The following is an 18,704-nucleotide window of genomic DNA, read 5'->3' on the forward strand; positions in this document are numbered from 1 at the left end:
AAAGTGGATAGAGAGAAATATTGTTAACCGATGGTACATGGAGGGGATTATAATCATTGTAATGAAACAAGGTGTATGATTTGTTGATGTAAAACTGATGATATGCCCTGTAAACTTTCACTCAATCCTTAAAAACCTTAAATTAAAAATTTTAAAAATTGGCTACTACAAGAACAAGCAAGTTGTTCACTGGGAAGCCATCAAGGCAAGTAATCATGTCCCTTCAGGACAAACCCCCTCTAAGACTGAAACTCAAAGGGAACACACAAACAGGCATGTACACTTGCTGGTGACTACGATGGTCTACTGGTGAGTGGAAGAGGGGAAAGACAGCAATGAAGAAATAAGCTGAGTTCAACCACGTTCTATAGACTCCCGTCGACCTGGAGATGAGAAAGAGAAGAGGAAGGGCTGGTTGGTCCAAAGTGTAGTGAGACCTGGGGTCTCCTGAGCCTATGGACAAGGACATAGCCACAGAGGGCTAAAGCTGAGAATGAAACATCCAGCTGATATGAAGTGAGGGGAGATGCACAAGAACACCCAAACTTGCAGATAGTATTTATCTGACCTAGCCTCAATAGCTTGATAATCAGAACTCGACTAGAGTTCTAGACAAAAAAAAATTTTTTTTGGTGAAGGAAATAAGTGTAAATTGCTACAATTTGATGAACCTGACCTATACTTATGGATGTAGTAGCTCAATGTGCTAATTGAGAGGGAAGGAGTATTCATATCAACTATCGATCCTATCCCCTCTGTATACAGGGTAGATAGAGACAGGCAACTTAGACACTGGCCACCTAAAATGAGGGGGCGATAGAGGCACTAAGTGACTGGTTTACAAGTTCTCAAGAGGGAGTTTAGTTTCAGAGTGTGTGTGGAAGAGTAGAGTCCCCACTGAATAATTTTCATCTTGTCTAGATGGTCTGGTAAAAGGAGATGGGGATAGGATTCTTGTGATTCAATAGTGACTAATTGTTATGACTAATTACAACTATCACACTATAAAGGCAGAGGTTTTGTAACAAATATGGGGGAGTAGGCAATCTTACAGTCCACAAGCAGAGGACCCTAGGACCATCAAGGGAAAAGAGCACAAGAAGAATGCAGGACCCTATCTAGAGAAGCAGTGACATCAGAGATGGAGACAGATATGAGGACAGGAAGAGAGGAAGTGGCTGAGAACTCTGGACTCATGGAAAGACAGGGACTGGGTGGGTGCTGGCGGCCAGGAGGCAGGCTTGCAGAATGTGCCTTTTGGTTATTTAAATTATTATATATTCCTGAGTATTTTTGTGTACATCCTCCACCCCTCAAAAAAAAAAAAAAAAAAGAGGGTATGGAAGCAAATACTGTTGGATTATTGAGTGATGATGCACAAAGGAAATTGTAATCATTGCATTGAAACGATGGTGCAAAGCCAATGTTCTCCCATATAAACTATCATTCAGTTCATAATAAAAATTAAAAAAAAAAAAACAATAATGGGCTTTTTCCATGATCTTCTTGAACTCCCCTCCTAGAACATTTCTATTTCATGAGAAAGTTCCCTCAGGCCCGGAAGTGGCTATTTTTGACAGGCTAATCAGGAAAGGCTTCTCTGAGGAGGTGACATGTGAACAGAGACCTGAGTAAGGTGAGAAGTGGCTGAGTGGAGATCTTAGGGGATGTTCAGGGCTGAGAAGTCAAGGGTAGCAAGAGCTTGGTGTGTTCAAGGAGTTGAAGAGATGTCAGGGACAAAGAGGCCCTCTGATGGGCTTTTAAGGGAAGCTCACAGTGGGCAGCTCCCAGCCCTCTCAGCACTGTGAGGAAACGCCATAAGGCAGAGCAGTCCTCTCTGACAAATACTGGTCTAGGTGCCAGCAGCAGGAATATAGACCTGGATGGTCCTTCTGCCCTACCAGACATAGCCCTGGTCTGTACTCCATCCACACAGAACACACCCAGCCTCACGCACGGACACACTGGCCACCCCAGATCTGTGTGGGAGTCTCTGTTCACTCACAGAGCATGCCCAGGGACCAGCACACCACGTTTCCTGTGGTCAATCATCACTCACTTCTGTTATTAGTTCACTTCCCTCTAGCCAATGAATGCATTTTCTTAAAATGTCACATTTTGAAATAGAGTTTTTAACATCTTAGGTTGTTGCCTCCAAACCTATAGGCTGTAACATGCTTTCCATTCAACAACTTATACACATTTTTTTTTTCTCTCCTAACATTGGTTGTAGTTTCATCAGTGCAATAGCCCTCTTCCCACTTCCTCCCTACAATTTCCATTCATCCTTCCCGTGTTGTCACCTTTGCTTTGGGGTGAATGCTGTCTTTTTGCTCTCCTATGGTTAAGTGGTTACAAATCGGGCTGTGAACCTTAAGGTCAGCGGTTCGAAACTACCAGCTGCTCCGCGAGAGAAAGATGAGGCTTTCTACTCCCGTAAAGATTTACACCCCCGGAAACCCTGTACAGGGTCGCTATGGGTCGGAACCGACTTGACGGCACTTAATAACAACAACAACAACATGGTTAAGTGTACTGCAAAGTACCTTCCTTTCTGGTGTTATCATTCCCTTTATAGGCCTGTCCACTGTTTGGCAAAGGTTGATCTGCAGACAGGCTCAGTTCTAGGCCTGAAGTATCCAGAAGTCACAGTCTTGGTGGTTCCTTTAGACTCTATCAAACTAGTTAAGTCTCATCTTCAGTATGTTTTTAAATTTTTGTTCTACATTATTTTTCTCCCTCTCTGTCCAGGACTTTCTATTGTGATCCTGATCAAAGTAGTGATAGCTGGGTACCATCTCATTCTTCTGATCTCTGAGTAGTGGAGGCTCTGGCTCACGTACTCCATTAGTTCTTTGGACTAATTATTTCTTTGAGGCTTTGATTTTCTTCACTCTTCTTTGCTCCAGAGAAGAGGAGACCAATAGTTGTATCTGAGATGGCCATTCACAAGTTTTTAAGACCTTAGTCACTACTCCCCAAAGTAGGATGTTGAAACACTGCCAAGTGATCTACTTGTATAGTTGACTTTTTGGCAACCCTGAAAGATGGGGAAGTGGTCTTAGAATTTCCATTTTCCGTCAGGGGACACTGAGGTTGTTGTGTCCTTTGTCACAGAACCAGTGACTGCTGCTAACAGGACTAAAACCCACAATGTCTCATTTCTTGTCTCCCTAGAAATGTCTTAAGACTCCCAACTCCTCAATGAGAAGTCAACAAAACCTACCACCTGAGGCAGGTCTGGAAGCTGTGTATTGTCTTTGCAGTCTTTACCACAGGTCCCAGGGACCCTTGAAACAACCATTCTGAAGATGAATGGAGCCTCCAGAGTCTCAAGTGAGTGAGGGGGCTCTCCAGGGCCTCATTATCCCTGATGTCACTCTACAATACAATCATTGCCCACCAAGCTCTCAGTTCCTCTCCTTCAAGGCCAACCAGCAGCAGGAACCTTGAAATGGCCACCCTCTATACAAAAACAAAAAACACACTCAGAGTGACCCTTGAATCCTGAGTTTACGTACATGGTTGTCCCCTATGAATTAAATTACATAAAACAATCTCTTGTGACTATTTACACTGAGAACTACCTTTACACCTCCTCCTTGGTACTGTTTTGTGCCAAAATACCATAGACTGAAATGCAATAGTTCAAAAAGCTAATACACTATATCATTAAACAGACAGTCACTCCATAAAACAAAAAACACCTGTTGTGCCTGGTCGTTTCTGACTTACGCAGACCCCAGATGTTACAGATCAGAATTGCTCCATAGCATTTTCTTGGCTGGTATCCTTAGCGTAGTGGTTACAAATCAGGCTATGAGCCACGAGGTCAGCTGTTCGAAACTACCAGCTGTTCTGCGGAAGAAAGATGAGGCTTTCTGCTCCCGTAAAGATGTACAGCCTCGGAAACCCTGTACAGGGTCGCTATGAGTCGGAACCAACTCCACGGCACATAACAACAACAACAACAATCCTTATATAGGAGCCCTGGTGTGGTGCTGTGGGATGAAGCACTAGACCGCAAGGTCAGTTTGATCCACAGGGTTGCTAGTTCAAATTCACCAGTTGCTCCTTGGAAAACCTATACAGGGTCACTGTGAGTTAAAACCAACTCTACGGCCTTACCAACAACAACCTTATGTAAGCAGTCTGATAGGGCTTTCTCCTATGGTGCTGCTGGGTTGGGTCAAACTGCCAACCTTTAGATTAATGTGTCAATGACTCATAGTGATCCTGAATAAGGTTTTGTGCTAAGTAGTCCAGTGCTTATCTTACAGCACCACACCAGGACTCCTTTAGGTTACATTTGTGTCACTCAGGAACCCTAATCACACCACAGAGATTAAAGATAATACACAGCTTCCAGACCTGCCTCAAGTGGTGGGTTCTGACGGCTTCTCAGGTAAGAGGAGTTTTACAAGAACTCAGACACTATGGATTTTGGTCCTTTTAGCAGTACTTACTAGCTCTGTGAAGTAGGACACAGCATCCTGATTCTCAATGTCCACTGATGGACAATAGGCATTCTAAGACAAGATCACCTCCCCATCTTTCGGGGTTGCTAAAAAAGTCAGATGTAGGCATCTAGATCAACTTAGCAGTGTTCAACATCCACTTCAGTGATTAGCAACTGAGGTCTTGAAACATGTATGCATGGCTATGCTACATAATTAAAAGTGCTTTTAAAAAATATTTAATTCTTACTCAGTTCTGGTTGGCTTATAAACTTGAACCATTTAATATTACCTAATTGTTTTTTGTTGTGTGCCATCAAGTTGGTTCTGACTCATGCCAACCCTGCCTAGGGTTTCTGAAAGTGGCTGGTGGGTTTGAACTGTCGACCTTATGGTTCCAGTCTAGTGCTGACCCTATAGTGTCACACCAGGGCTCACTGCTTAATTAATAATCAAATTAATTATACTCCCTGAATTATAATTGTTTATGGATTTAAGGAGCTCTGGTAGCGTAGTGGTTACGAATCGGGCTGCGAACCTTAAGGTCAGCGGTTCGAAACTACCAGCCGCTCCGCGGGAGAAAGATGAGGCTTTCTACTCCCGTAAGGATTTACACCCTCAGAAACCCTGTACAGGGTCGCTATGGGTCGGAACCGACTCGATGGCACTTAACAACAACAACAACAATGGATTTAAGGAGCCCTGGTGGCACAGTGGTTAAGTGCTCATATGCTAATGGTGAGCAGTTCGAACCCATCAGCTGCTCTGGGATAAAGATAAGACAGGCTGTTTCCGTAAAGACTACAGTCTTGTAAACTCTACTGGGCAGTTCTACTGTGTCCTCTAGGGTCACTATGAGTGGGTATCACCTTGATGGCTGATGATTTGGTTTTATGGATTCAGCAAAGCCCTGGCTTCTGAGGCGTCACCTATTCAACTGTATTTCTGTGTTGGAGGCTCTGCAACAAGAGGCAGATGTTTATAATGGTGCAGTCTCTGACAGCCAGATGAATGAGAAACTCAAAAGGAAGGCTTTGCTGCATTTAATATCTTATTTATTACCTCCTCATTTTATTAAGTGCCATAAACTGTTTAAGGAGTGATCTTGGACAATTCCTAGAACATCCAAATACTTCATTTCACGCTAAACCAAAATTAAGGCATTCTGTGAGATCAGAGACCCAAGCGCCAGAGAGGGAAAACAAGGACCAGTGTCTCTTAATGTAAGTTATAGAAAGACCATATTCAGTCCTGATTGTCATTATATACACACACACATCAATTTTTAAAAAAACAAGAATCCCTGAGACTGTCTTAAAGCACTAAGAACTCCATCCATCTCTCCGAATGAGTTCTGTTGTGAGGGAGAAATGGGAGCACAGCTGGGAAGACAAACAGAAAACGGGAGAAATCTTTGAAAACAGTGAGACCGGTTCAAAGGCCATTAGATTCCAAATAGTTGCAAGAGAGAGGAGTGTATGGCATTACCCCAAATCTTAGAATCTGACATATTTCAACTTACAAGTGTTGTTTTTCTTCCCGAAAGATGAAAAAATGAGGATGAAAATGAACAATTTATTTCACAGGTCTTTTTTGTCAATATGGAAACAGCACATCCTTATTCGGGGGTAGCGGAGGAAGTATTGAGCTTCTCCTGCCAGCTCGGCCACAAAGGCATGTCAGTCCCCGACTGCACCCCATGCTCTCACCATATACAGATGGCCAGAGCTGTTTGCAGGCCTCCAGGTCCACACCCTACAGCCTGGGCCAGGCTCTGACTGCTGAGAGCCGTGGGTAGTAGGGAGTAGGCTGGAAGATGTCAGGATTATGATGTCCCAAGACCCCCCAAGAAGTTCTCCCACCAAGGGGAGGTGGGACAGAAATGAGAAGGGGCATTTGGAGTACTGGGACTGTTGTTCTGAGAATGTTATTCATCAAGGTGTACTCTGATAATATGCATTGTTGTGCAGGTATGTTATCATTCAATAAAATGTTCATTAAAATAAAAATTAACAACAACAACAACAGAAAAAGAACACCAACAACAACCAGGAAGCAAAGCAACAGAAGCAAATGCACAACGTCCCCTGTGGCTTTGAGAGACTGGGCAGAGGGAAGCGGTGAAGAGATAGAGGTAGTGCTGATATTTAGGAAGGAAATGTCAGGGAGATAGAGTTAGAGAGCACAGCTTCTGTCCAGAGGTTATGTAAGAGCTGAAATTATTTGTTGTCTTGGAACCTTGGAGACTGATTAAAAGCAGAACGTCAGACTTGAATGTTTTAAGTTGCCCACCAAGGCCAGAGAGAAGTAGATAGTGCCCATACTGGGTTTGGTCAGTGATTACTGTCGGAAGTGATTTTTTTTTTCCTTATCTCTTAAACACTAGGAGCCACAGGGTAAGAATGTGAGAACGGAATGTAAGAACATTTCCAGGAAGTCCCAACTAGTAACTTGAAGAGCTGGGCTCAGAATTAAAGCAGTTCTGTCTGATCCATTCACGATGTTGTAGTCATGCCTGGTACCACTGTTCCCTACAACAGCACGGGAAGGACCACCAAGACCAGAAGTCAAGACTGATCAATGCCCTGGGCCTTACTAGAGTTGGTTGCTGTGTCCATGGTCCAGAAATTTGTTACTGAGACACTTCACTCCATCACAACTTGCAAATTCTCCCTTTTGCTCTTTACTTTGAAAGCAGCAATAGATTTCCATTTAAAAAAAAAAAAAAGTGGTCACCACACCTTCGTGTCGCCAAACGCAACACCAGGCTCCTAAGAGGCCACCCTTGGTGACACAGGTCTTAATGAATCACACTCCAAGGTACCTTTTAATTTCTCAAAAATATGTTTGAACAATACAGATCTTGCTCTTTTTTTAAAGAAATAACAAATTAATGCTTGCCTCCCAGCAGACCCTGGTAGGTAAAATTGTGAGATCAAACAACAAGCAAATAAATACGCAAGGCCTTCAAAATACAAGCATGAATGAGGTGGCCACTCTTTGTATCTCGTTGTCAACTGTCCTTTCCAAAGAGCATTTCACCTCATGCTTCCACCAGCCACTTAGAATCAGTCACCAAAAGGAGATGGCAACTAACTCCGTTTCTAATTGTTTTAATATTGACACTCCAACCTTTTATTGTTCCAGACACTCTTTTTTACAAACTATTTCTCAATCCTTGGGGAGATCTCCCCAGGCATTGGGAGTGAAAAGGGGTCAAATATTTGGTCTCTGACCCTCAAGTGTCTTCCAGAAACAAGGGCACACATGCAAAATAAATGATCCATACAGTATAAAGTAATATAAGTTGAGGTCCTAATGCTCCGAACGGTGCTAGGGTTGTTCCAAGACAGCACAGGGCAGAAGCCTCCTGTTGGACTTCATGAAGAAGGCAGAGTTGAAAGTGAAGCGTGAAGAGGAGGGTGATGACAGACAGAATTCAGATAAGCCCTTCCTAGCAAGAGAGCTTATGTGCAAAACGAGCAGTGGGCACTGTTAGATGCCCCTCTCGTTCTCCAGAGCTTACCAAGAGCAGAGCGCCTTAGTAAATGGATGATTCAGTAATTGTGTAAAACATGAGAAGAGCAGCTCAGTCTAGAATTAATTAGAACGTGATTATCCACAGCACCATTATCCACAAATGCTCCAGCTTTTCCTTCGCAGCTTCCTTTGCTAAATCTTCCCAAGATCCTCCCTGCTGCCATGTCCCCAGACACAGTCCTTTCTTGATGTCAATTTGTAGGAACATGGAAACCTCTGTCATGCAATCTGGTATCAAGTTCTCAGCCAAATTAAGGTTATCTTTCCATGGGAAGAGGAATTATGTTCAACAGAACAAACTCTGCCTTGAGACTCCAGGCTCTTAAGAACCTTTCACTCCCAGTACCTGGGGAGATCTCCCTAAGCAGTGGAGTAGTATCTAAAAGTATGTGTGCTGCCACCAGCCCACTGCCTCCTCCTTGTTTTTTTCTGAACCCTGATCTCAGTCCACCCTTTGATTTATATAGGTGGATTCTCCCCCACCTCTCTTTATATGCAGCATGGCAAACAAGCATTCTGTCCCTTCAGGGGCTGAGTTGGCCAGCCAGGGTCAAGCCACCACATCTGGAGGAATGCAGAGACTTGGAGAAAGTCCAGGGCCAGACAGTGACAGTGATTCAGGAATGGAAACAAGACAAATGGAGGGTGGGAGAAGAGGGCCTCAGCAGGACCTATAACAACAGATCCCTGGAGGGAGGCTCTGCGATGTTGATGATAGCATCCAGCTGCTTCCTCCCTCCCTCGGACCCAGCAGAAAAGGAGACGCTTGATTTGTGCAGAAAGAAGGCAGAATTTGAGTTAACAACTTCTGCCATCAAAATATTTAATACAAAAGTGGATTCCTCAGACAAGTGATAGAAATATTTTGCCAAGCTCCTTAAGGAAAGGAAAACTTGTTTTCCAGGGGATAAAATGATATATAGAAAACCCCCAATTTTACAGCATGTGGTTCAAAGGAAGCCTTCAGTAAGTGACAGCTGTTGTTGTTGTTGTTGTTAAGTGCCATCGAGTCGGGTCCGACCCATAGCGACCCTGTACAGGGTTTCCGAGGGTGTAAATCTTTACGGGAGTAGAAAGCCTCATCTTTCTCCCGCGGAGCGGCTGGTAGTTTCGAACCGCTGACCTTAAGGCTCGCAGCCCGATTCGTAACCACTACGCTACCAGAGCTCCTAGTGGTACTATTTTCCTTTCTCAATCTCATGCTTTTAAACATATACCAATGAATGGCAAGAAGAGGTCTCTGACATCAGAACACTGGTTATGTCAGCTGGGAGGGAGTACTGACTGACAAGGGCATGAGGGAGCCTTCACAGGTATAAGAAATGTGGACAGAGGAGTGTATGCATAGAAAACTTCTCCCTGCTGTACACTCAAAGTTGTGTGTGTTAAGTAAGTAGTTTTATACTTCAACAACAACAATAAAACTTTTCAAAGGAAACAAGTGTGGAGGGGAAGGTAGAATCCCCACTGAATAGTTTTCATCATGTCTAGATGAGTATGTTAAAAGGCAATGGGCAGCATTCACCGAAGACCCACCTGAAAGAGGGATGTCATCTGCATCTCGATTGAGCCCCACCCCCACCCCCCACCCCCGGCAAGAGCACCAAGGAGCCAGCCAGCCGTTTCCACAGCAGAGAAGACTTTAAGAACTGTTTAACCCTTAGAGAACTGGTTAAACCCCAGAGACATTCTGCTGCTTTGCTTGTCGGGCGTGGGGAATGGGGAGTTAATAGATGTTACTGATTTTGCAATCGTCCATCAACCATCGTAGATTGTATTGCCTGTTAAAGTTTTCAGAAGCTAGGCAAATCATTGCGGTGCCTGGCCCTTATATGTGCCATGTGTCTTTGCTCTCATGTCAAGAATCACTGCACTAATAGGAATTGTTACCTTTTTTTGCCCTGCCCACCATGTAAATCAACTGTCTAGGGATATTAGTCTCGCTCATATGATCCAAGAGTAAATAGATAAAGGTTTACAAAACAGACTAAATGCTTTAGAGAAATGAAGATCGCTTAAGGGAAACAAGACCCAATGTATCCAGATTACACTCCCAGCTAAGGTTATTCATGGTATAAGTAGATTTGTGTTATCTTTCAGTAATCCAGAACTTGATTGGAACTTAATCCAACAGCATTTTAGGAGGTTGTGAAATAATATCCACTTGTCTGTGGATATTCATCAGCTACATGCTCAAATTTATGATATAAGTAATTCTCAAAGTGAGCACTGAGTGGCTACCAATCTGCTACCCCTGCTAGAGAGTAAGATCCCCTAAGAACTTGATTGAACCTCAGCATAGTGATCCTGCTTGGTCACCTTAGAGCAGGTGGTGGGCTGGCAACGTCTTGCGTATGGGGTCCCCAGCCGATCTCCTCCCTTCCTGCCTTCCTCAGATGGTGGCTGTTTATGCTGGACGTGTGGCCAGAGACGGGTAAGGATCACGTGGAACCTCAGCAACCTAAGACAGAGCCATTGCCATGCTGCAATGAGTTTCGATGACGGGTAAGACTGAGGAATTCGCACTGACCGCCTAAGACAGGCAGTGTCCCTTAAACAAACAAACAAACAATAAGGGGGAATCTGATGCAGACCGTGCAGACCCGGTCAGGAGGTCAAGACCCTGTGGGTCCAAGCATTGTTGACCGTCCAAACCATAGGCTCTGAGGATCAGACTTTAGCCACCTAGTAGACATAGCAAACTGTCCCTCATCTGATTATTCAGTAATGCTTGTTAGTAATCTCATACATGAGCCCTGGATATCCACAGACAAATGTAAAAACCTTTCCTAAAAGCCGAGACTGTAAATTCCAAAAAGGCAAGATCCCCCCCACCCAAAAAAAAAAAGGTAAAGAGGATAGAGAGAAACACTGTTAACTGATGATATATGGAGGGGATAATAATCAATGTAATGAAACAAGCTATATGAATGGTTGAATGTGAAGCTGATGATGTGCCCTGTAAACTTTCACTCAATCCAAAATAAAAACATTTAATACAAAAAAAAAAAGGCAATGGGATAGAATTCTTCTGATTCAATAGTGAATAATTGTTATCATGACTAATTGCGACTGTCACAACTGTAAAGGTAACAAAAAGGGGGGAGTAGTTAATCTTACAGTCTAGGAACAGAGGGCCCTAAGACCATCCAGAGAGAAGAGCATGAGCAGAATATGGGACCCCATCCAGAGAAGCAGCAACACCAAAGATGAAGGCAGAGATGACGTCAAAGAGAGATAGAACAGCTGAGGACTGTAGACTCATGGAAAGAGAAACGCTGGCAGCCAGAAGGAGGGCTTGCAGAATGTGTCCTTTGGTTGTTTAAATGATTATATATTCCTGTTTTTGTGTACATCAAAAAAAACAAACAAACAAAACACAGAGGGAATGGAAGCAAATACTGTTAACCACTGATGCATGGATGGGACTGTAATCATTCCAATGAAAAAAAAAGACGATAGGTTGAGTGCAAAACCAATGTGCTCCCATGTAAACTATCACTCAACTCACAATGAAAGCTTTAAAAAAAGAAAAAGAAAGCAAAGCCTCTGCCACAATTAAAATTCCAATTTTTTGTTGAGTCCAATAAAGATTGCTGCAATGATGGAAATATTCTCTGTCTGGTTGTCCAACAACACAGGAGGCACCAGTCATAAGCGCTAGTGACTTTCCTATTGGACAGTACAAATTTAAGAGATCAAGAGCCAAGGGCAGAGACTTTTCTTTCTTTGTATCTCCTCCATGCACTTTGGGAGGCAAATGACTAATGAACAGTAACAGCATATACTTCATAAAATGTAATACTGTAAATAATATAGAAATGAACAAATATAAAGGAATTACTGATAGAGACAACATGGATTCATCTCAAAAATACTATTTTGAGTAAAGAAGCCTTACAATTCCATTATAAGAAGTTCTAGAAAGCATAAGCAATCAGTAGTAAACACAAATCAAAATGGTTATGCTGGGGGAGGGACTTCTGAGAATTCTTTTGGGACGATGGAAATTTATTGTATATCTTGATGGGATGATGGCTCTGCAGGTGTAAACAATTGTTGATACCCAAAACTGTACTCTCAAAACCTGTGCATTTTATGTAAATCATGTCTCAATTTTAAAAAACATAAAAAATACTTATGGGCTCAATGAAATTTACAAAGCACGTTTCACATACATTTAATCTGTCATTTTTCAATAGACACATCTTATTCCTTGGGCCAACATTATCAGCATTTGACAAATGAAGAAAATAAAAACATGAGTCATTTGTACAAGTTGTTGTTGTTATTAAAGTGCTGTAGAGTCAGTTCCAACTGATAGCAACCATGTATAGTTTCCAAGGAGCAGGTGGTAGGTTTGAACTGCTGATCCTTTTGTTTGGCCATCCAGTGTTTATCTTACAGTGCCACACCAGCAGTATGCTCAAAGTCAGGCCTTTGTCACCATGCTATACGACGTTCCTAAAAGATCAAAGTCATTCTTTCCTAAAGTGCCCCTCTCCCAACAGCGCCCCCCAGAGACTTACCAGCACGTGACCGTCAGCCTTGGGCTGCCTAGCCAGGCTCACCCCCATCCACTCATCGTCCCTGTCCTCCCGGCAAGTCTTTCCACATGGGGTGCCACGATTCTTCCCTGGAGGAAAAAGAGGAATGCCAACTTGGGTTAAGAAATGATGTTTTGCTGGACGCTTTTCAAAAGGTGGTCCAATGCCAAACACTTGTTATTAGAGAAAGAAGAGGCTTTCTTCCCCAGTAGAGAAGCCTTGTAGCCACAAAAACCCTATACAGTATCACTATGAGTTGGAATTGACTCAATGGCAGCAAATCTGAATGTTGAGTTTTTTAGCCCACGAGGAGTTTGGGAGTTGGTAACAGCATAAAGCAACTCTATCATTATGTATACAGTTGAATTCAACCAACCTTTCTTCACAGCAAGATTTTCTCAAAGAAGGAAGCAGTCCCAATGCAAGCACCTCCATTTTTTATGTACCACCAACAGTTTGTAAACCAACAAGTTCAACAGCACTAGACAGTACCTCTCTAGGGGGCCTCTCGTTTTCTGCTAAAAAAAAATCATGACAAGTCTTCATTAAAAAAACAAAAAATTAGAAGGTCTTGATGGGAAAGGGCTACAAAGAAAGTAAGGGCTTAGCATGATAATTAAATAAAATAGTTCCTAATTACTGTTTGGTTGTTTTATTGTTTCACTAAGTCTTGTTGTGGTACTGTGGGATAATGCACTGGGCTGCAAAGTTGGTTTGAATCACAAGATCGGCTGTTCAAGCTCACTAGTCGCTCCGGGTTGCTACGGGTCAGAATCTACTCGAAGGAACTTAACAACAACAATTATTGACAACTACAATATAGCAAGCCTGGTCCTATGTATTTACTTTCATTACCTCATTTAATTTTCTCAAGGTAATCTTTATGAGGTAGGTACTTTAGTCCTGATTTTACAAGTAAGGAATTGAGGTCTAAGAGGCTAATGTTTCCAGTAAGTCCCAACTCATAACTGGAAGCTCTGGGTTCTGAACTCAGGCAGATTTATATGATTCATAAAATGATACACTTTTCAGAGGACTAAAAGTGAGCTTTTGAGAATATCTATCAAATTATATCTTTCAGGATTATAAATCGGGCTGCTAATCTCATTCATAGTCAGCAGTTCGAAATTACCAGCTGTTTCATGGGAGAAAGATGAGGCTTTCTGCTCCCGTAAAGATTTACAGCCTCACGTAAAATAATAATAACAACATTTACTGATGCTTTTAATGAACTTCCCTTTGTTCATAGGATAAAATCCAAACCCCTTACGCTGGACCTGGTAGGCCCTGTGTGAGCTAGTTCTGCCTACCTTTCCAAAGTCATCTGCATCTACTCTCGCTGGGATCACCATTCCAGCTACTCTATAGTCCACACACTATCCTTCAAAATGACAAACCACTTCCTCTGCTTGGAAGCTCTGCCTCCCCTGCTAGACTAAATAGTGTGTAAAAGTCACTTCCCCTTGTTTGACCCTGTTGTTGTTGTGGTTAAGTGCTGTCAAGTAGATTCCGACCCATAGCAACCCTGTATAGGGAGGGTGTCCAAAGAGTAGCTGGTGAGCTTGAACCGCCTACCTTGTGGTTCAAATTGACTTTACAGTCCAGCGCATTAGCCCACAGCACCACAGAAGGCCTCCAATGTAGATTATATCCAATACCCACTTTCCCTCTGGTTTTTCCTCCCTCGATTATTTCCTTTTATGTCTCCCTTATCCACTAAAATGCAAGACGTAGAATAGCAGGAAATTTCTTTGTTTTGTCCACTATTGTAGCCCAGGGTACAGTAAGCAATATGTACTTGATATATATTTTTTACTGTGTGGACAGATGGATGGATGGATGCATGCATGCATGCATGAATGATAAGATTACCATGAGAATACAAAGAGGAAAGGGTGAGGGTGCAGAACCCATGTCCACCTTGGCAGTGACATCTACCCACAGACCTCAGAAAAAAAGCTCCACCCACCTCGAGCCATGTCCAGTTCGGTGCATCTCCGGTCGGGGTTGGTATGGACACGGCACTTGAACACAGCTCCAGGGGACTTCACTGAGGTGCTATACTTGGAATCTGCCTTTGGTGCACCCACAAGGACCCTGCACATCAAGAAGACAGCACATCTGTCACACCCAGAACCAGGAAAGAGGAGGAATATGGTAAAATCTTCACTCAGTCACAGGGTTCTGGCTGAATGTTCACCATAAACCCTATGATAGCAGGACACATGGTGTGTGTACACATCCCCCTTCTCAGTCAGTCCTAGAGGCAGTGTTTTATTCTCAGTAAGGAAGAAGTCCTGTTAGGGTATAGAAGGAGCCTGGCCATCCAACAATGAGAGGACCCCAGCTACCATGCTAGCCCTCAGTAATGCCCTGGAAATTGTCACTCCAGGTTCATGCTGGGCAGTGCTCCTAGGGTCTCATCAGGATGGCATGCAGCTGGAGAATTCCCCAACAGAATGTTCTAAGCAGAAAGGACCTTTGGAAAGCAAGTACTACAGACCATACACGGGAGTAAAGGTGGGTACCTATAATATGTCTACTAGATCATATTAAATACTTAAGGGATGGTTGGAATATAGAACCAATAAAAGGTTCCCATACAAAATCTATAAAAATAAAATTCCTACAGATCAGTAGCACAGACAAATGAATAATGATTCAAAACTTGAATGGGTATCTCACAAAATAAAATATCTAAGTGGCCAATAATCATATGAAAAAGTGTCCAATTATATTAGTTATTCTAAATAAAATCCAAATGAAATACACCTACCAGAAGGCTAAAACCAAGAAGACTGAAAACATCAACTACTGGCAAGGATGTGGAGCAACTGGAACTACACTGCTGATAAAAGTATAAACTGTTACAACTACTTTCAAAATATATTCAGTGGCTTCTAATACAATTGAACATATACTTACCACCATGTTCTGTTTCTAGGAATACTTGTATAGCCAATAGAAATACTTACATATGTCTACCAAGAGACATAAAAAAATGTTCACAGGCTAATACGTAATAACCAAAAATTAGAAGAAACCCAGAGGCCCATGGTACAGGTATTCCCTGCTTTTTAAAAGTTCACTTTATACCATTAACTTTTATTTTTATTTTATTTTAGAGACCCCTTCATTATGTCTTAAGCAAGAAGACAAAGACAAGACAAAGATGAATCATCCAGACGAGGGATATCGTTAGTATGAAGCCATAATGGTGTCCAAAGGATGCACAAACTTGTGGTTAATTAAAGAACAAGGAAAACAATGGGAATTGCCATAAAATCATGATTGATGACCTATCAATTCAGCACTGTCACAGGTGGGACTAAGGAATTGGGAAAGGGACCATGATTGGGGTATTTACACTATTGCAGATTAGAAAAGTTTACCAGATTGGTTCTAGCCTTACAACCACCTTGGTTGGAATATAATCATGACCATGCTGCCCTGGTACACCAATTTCCACTAAGAGCACACCCAGGCAAGTCCCTGAGGGTAAGACTGACTCTCTCTGGGAGGGCTACTTTTAAACACACTCTTCCCAAGGCCAAAGCTTTTTATATTACCAGCTAATGGTCAGAAGGAACGCAAACAGACACTGACTGTATGTCAAGAGTCCAAATGGAGTTAGGGCTCCCACTGTAAACCAGTCTTCTGAGAGCCAAATGCTTACTTAGAATTTAAGCTCTCACACATTAAGAAAGAACAACAATAAAAGAAAAGAAAGTTCAAGTTCCCGTTCCCTTACCTACAATTCTTAAACCCATAATGCTTTGAAAACTATATGTTGGTTTTTTGGTTAAGCCTGGCATCAAAATTCATTTTGGTGGTTAGCATTTAACCCAAATGAGGTTAATTATAGTCTTTATCCCTCCTATTGTGAATATTCATATTTTATCAGTCAGGGTCCACTCAGGAGACAGAAACTATCCTAGTCAAGTCAACAAGGAAATTTTAACTAGAGAACTATTAAGTAGTTAACAGGGAATTAAGTACAAAAGAGTAAAGACAACTATAAAGAAAACAGAAAAAGCAGTAATAGGGAACACCCACTTCCTTTGGAACTGAGAGTACCCAGAGAAGACACAACTGGAAGAGCCCCCCAAGCCTGAGAGTCAGACTTCACTGGAGACAGTGTGGTTAAGGTCCACTGGATGGTGAAGTTTGCTGATGTGCTACAGAGGTCACGGCTGGCAGGCAGAAAACTGCAATGCAAGCGCCTATGAACTAATTGGGAAATCATCCTCTGGATATCCAAGGATGGGGGCAGGGAATGGAAGGGTAGTTGGGGAAACCTCATGCCATTCACTGTTATATGTCACAGAGGCAAGAAGGAAAAGAAAACATGCTGGAACAAGGAAGAGAAGCCTCTTCATTCTGCAGCATTCTTCTAGGAATCCCTAATGACAAAATTTAACACTACGTTAAATGGCAGAGAAGAAATGTTTACGCTTCAGTATCTTAAAACATGACACAGAGTGCAAATGAATCTGAGAGACTGTAAACGGATAGTTGTTGGGTTTTATTTTGTTTTTCCTGTTGACTCATAGCAACTCATGTACAACAGAACAAAACACTGTCCAGTCATGCACCAGCCACACAAGCATTATATTTGAGTTCACTGTTACAATCACTGAATCAATCTATTTCAGTGAGGATTGTCCTCGTTTTAGCTTACCCTCTAATAAATCAATCATGATGTCCTTTTTTATGAACTGCTTTCTCCTGTTTACGTATCCAAAGTATGAGAGACAAAGTCTCACAATCCTTGTGTCTAAGGAACATTCTGGATGTATTTCTTCAAAGACAGATTTGTTTGTTCTTCTGGCATCCATGGTACTTGCAATATTCTTCACCAACACCAGAATTCAAATGCATCAAATCATCTTTAACCTTCCTCAGTCATTCTCCAGCTTTCATACACATATTTATTTTGTTTTCTTTACATTGAGGTATAATCCATGCTGAAGTCTTTTATCTTCATCAGTAAGCATTGAAAATCCTCTTCGCTTCCAGCAAGCAAGGTTTATCATCTGTATATCCCAGGTTGTTAATGAGTCTTCCTCCAATCTGACTCAACGTTTTTCTTCATATAATCCATCTTCTCAGACTATTTGTTCAGCATACAGAATGAAAAAATATGTGAAAGAATACAACCATGTTGTATACCATTTCTGATTTTAAACTATGCAGTGTTCCCTTGTTCTGTTCAAACAACTACATCTTGGTCTATGTATAGATTCCTCATGAGTGCAATTAAGTGTTCTAGAATACCCATTCTTGGAATGTTATCTACAGCTTGTCATGATCAGTTAGAAAGAAGCCTTTTTGCATAGTCAATAAGACAAAAGGAAACATCTTTCTGGTATTCCCTGCTCTTAGCCAAGATCCATCTGACATCAGCAATGATATCCTTGATTTCACATCCTCTGTTGAATCTAGCTTGAATTTCTGGCAGCTCCCTATCCATTTACACCTGGAACTGTTTTTTCATTATCTTCAGCGAAACTTTACTTGCTACTACAATTGGATGAACTTGACCTATATTCATGGATGTAGTAGTTCAAAGTACCAACAGAGAGGGAAGGAGTCTTCACATCAATTATCAATGCAATCCTTTCTGTACACAGGGTATATATGGGCAATTTAGACATTGGCTACCTAAAATGAGGGGATGGTAAAGGCACGAAGTGACTGGCTTACAAAGTTTCAAGAGGGAGTTTAGTTGAAGAGTGTGCAGGGGACAACAGAATCCCCACTGAATAGTTTTCATCTTGTCTACATGGGTCTGGTAAAAAGAGATGTGGGGAAGAACAAACAAGATGGCGGATCGGATGGACATATAGCAGAGAGCTCTGCCAACAACAACACAGAATACCTGACCAAGCAGGTTTAGGGGATGGTCCCAGAACTTGGAACCACATATAAAGGAATACTTAGAAGGTTGGAAGGCTCACAGCTGGGGAAATTTGTGGCAGAAGCAAGAAATCCATTGCTTTCTAGTCCAGGATCCTCGGCTGCTCCAGGTGCCGCCATCTTGGGTGAGACCACGTGGGGAAAGGATCAGAGCTGCCACAGATGCCTGGCAGAACCGCTGAGATAAAGGTGTGGACATTCTTTTCTTTTGGCATCTGTTCATTGGTCCCTTGCTGTCTGC

The 18,704-nt window shown here is 42.3% G+C and overlaps 1 protein-coding gene across 1 annotated transcript in view; it reads right to left on the reverse strand.

Moving 5' to 3' along the window:
- Positions 1-18,704, reverse strand: part of ITGA9 (integrin, alpha 9) — a 497,442-nt gene that overhangs the window by 450,571 nt on the left and 28,167 nt on the right. The window contains exons 2-3 of the mRNA XM_006869158.1: positions 14,514-14,641; positions 12,527-12,633 (exon numbers count right to left, since the gene is read on the reverse strand). Coding sequence (XP_006869220.1) covers positions 12,527-12,633; positions 14,514-14,641 — 235 coding nt within the window. The remainder of the gene's footprint in view (positions 1-12,526; positions 12,634-14,513; positions 14,642-18,704) is intronic.

The sequence above is a fragment of the Chrysochloris asiatica genome, unplaced genomic scaffold, assembly GCF_000296735.1.
Source record: "Chrysochloris asiatica unplaced genomic scaffold, ChrAsi1.0 scaffold00127, whole genome shotgun sequence".
In the NCBI taxonomy this organism is placed as follows: domain Eukaryota; kingdom Metazoa; phylum Chordata; class Mammalia; order Afrosoricida; family Chrysochloridae; genus Chrysochloris; species Chrysochloris asiatica.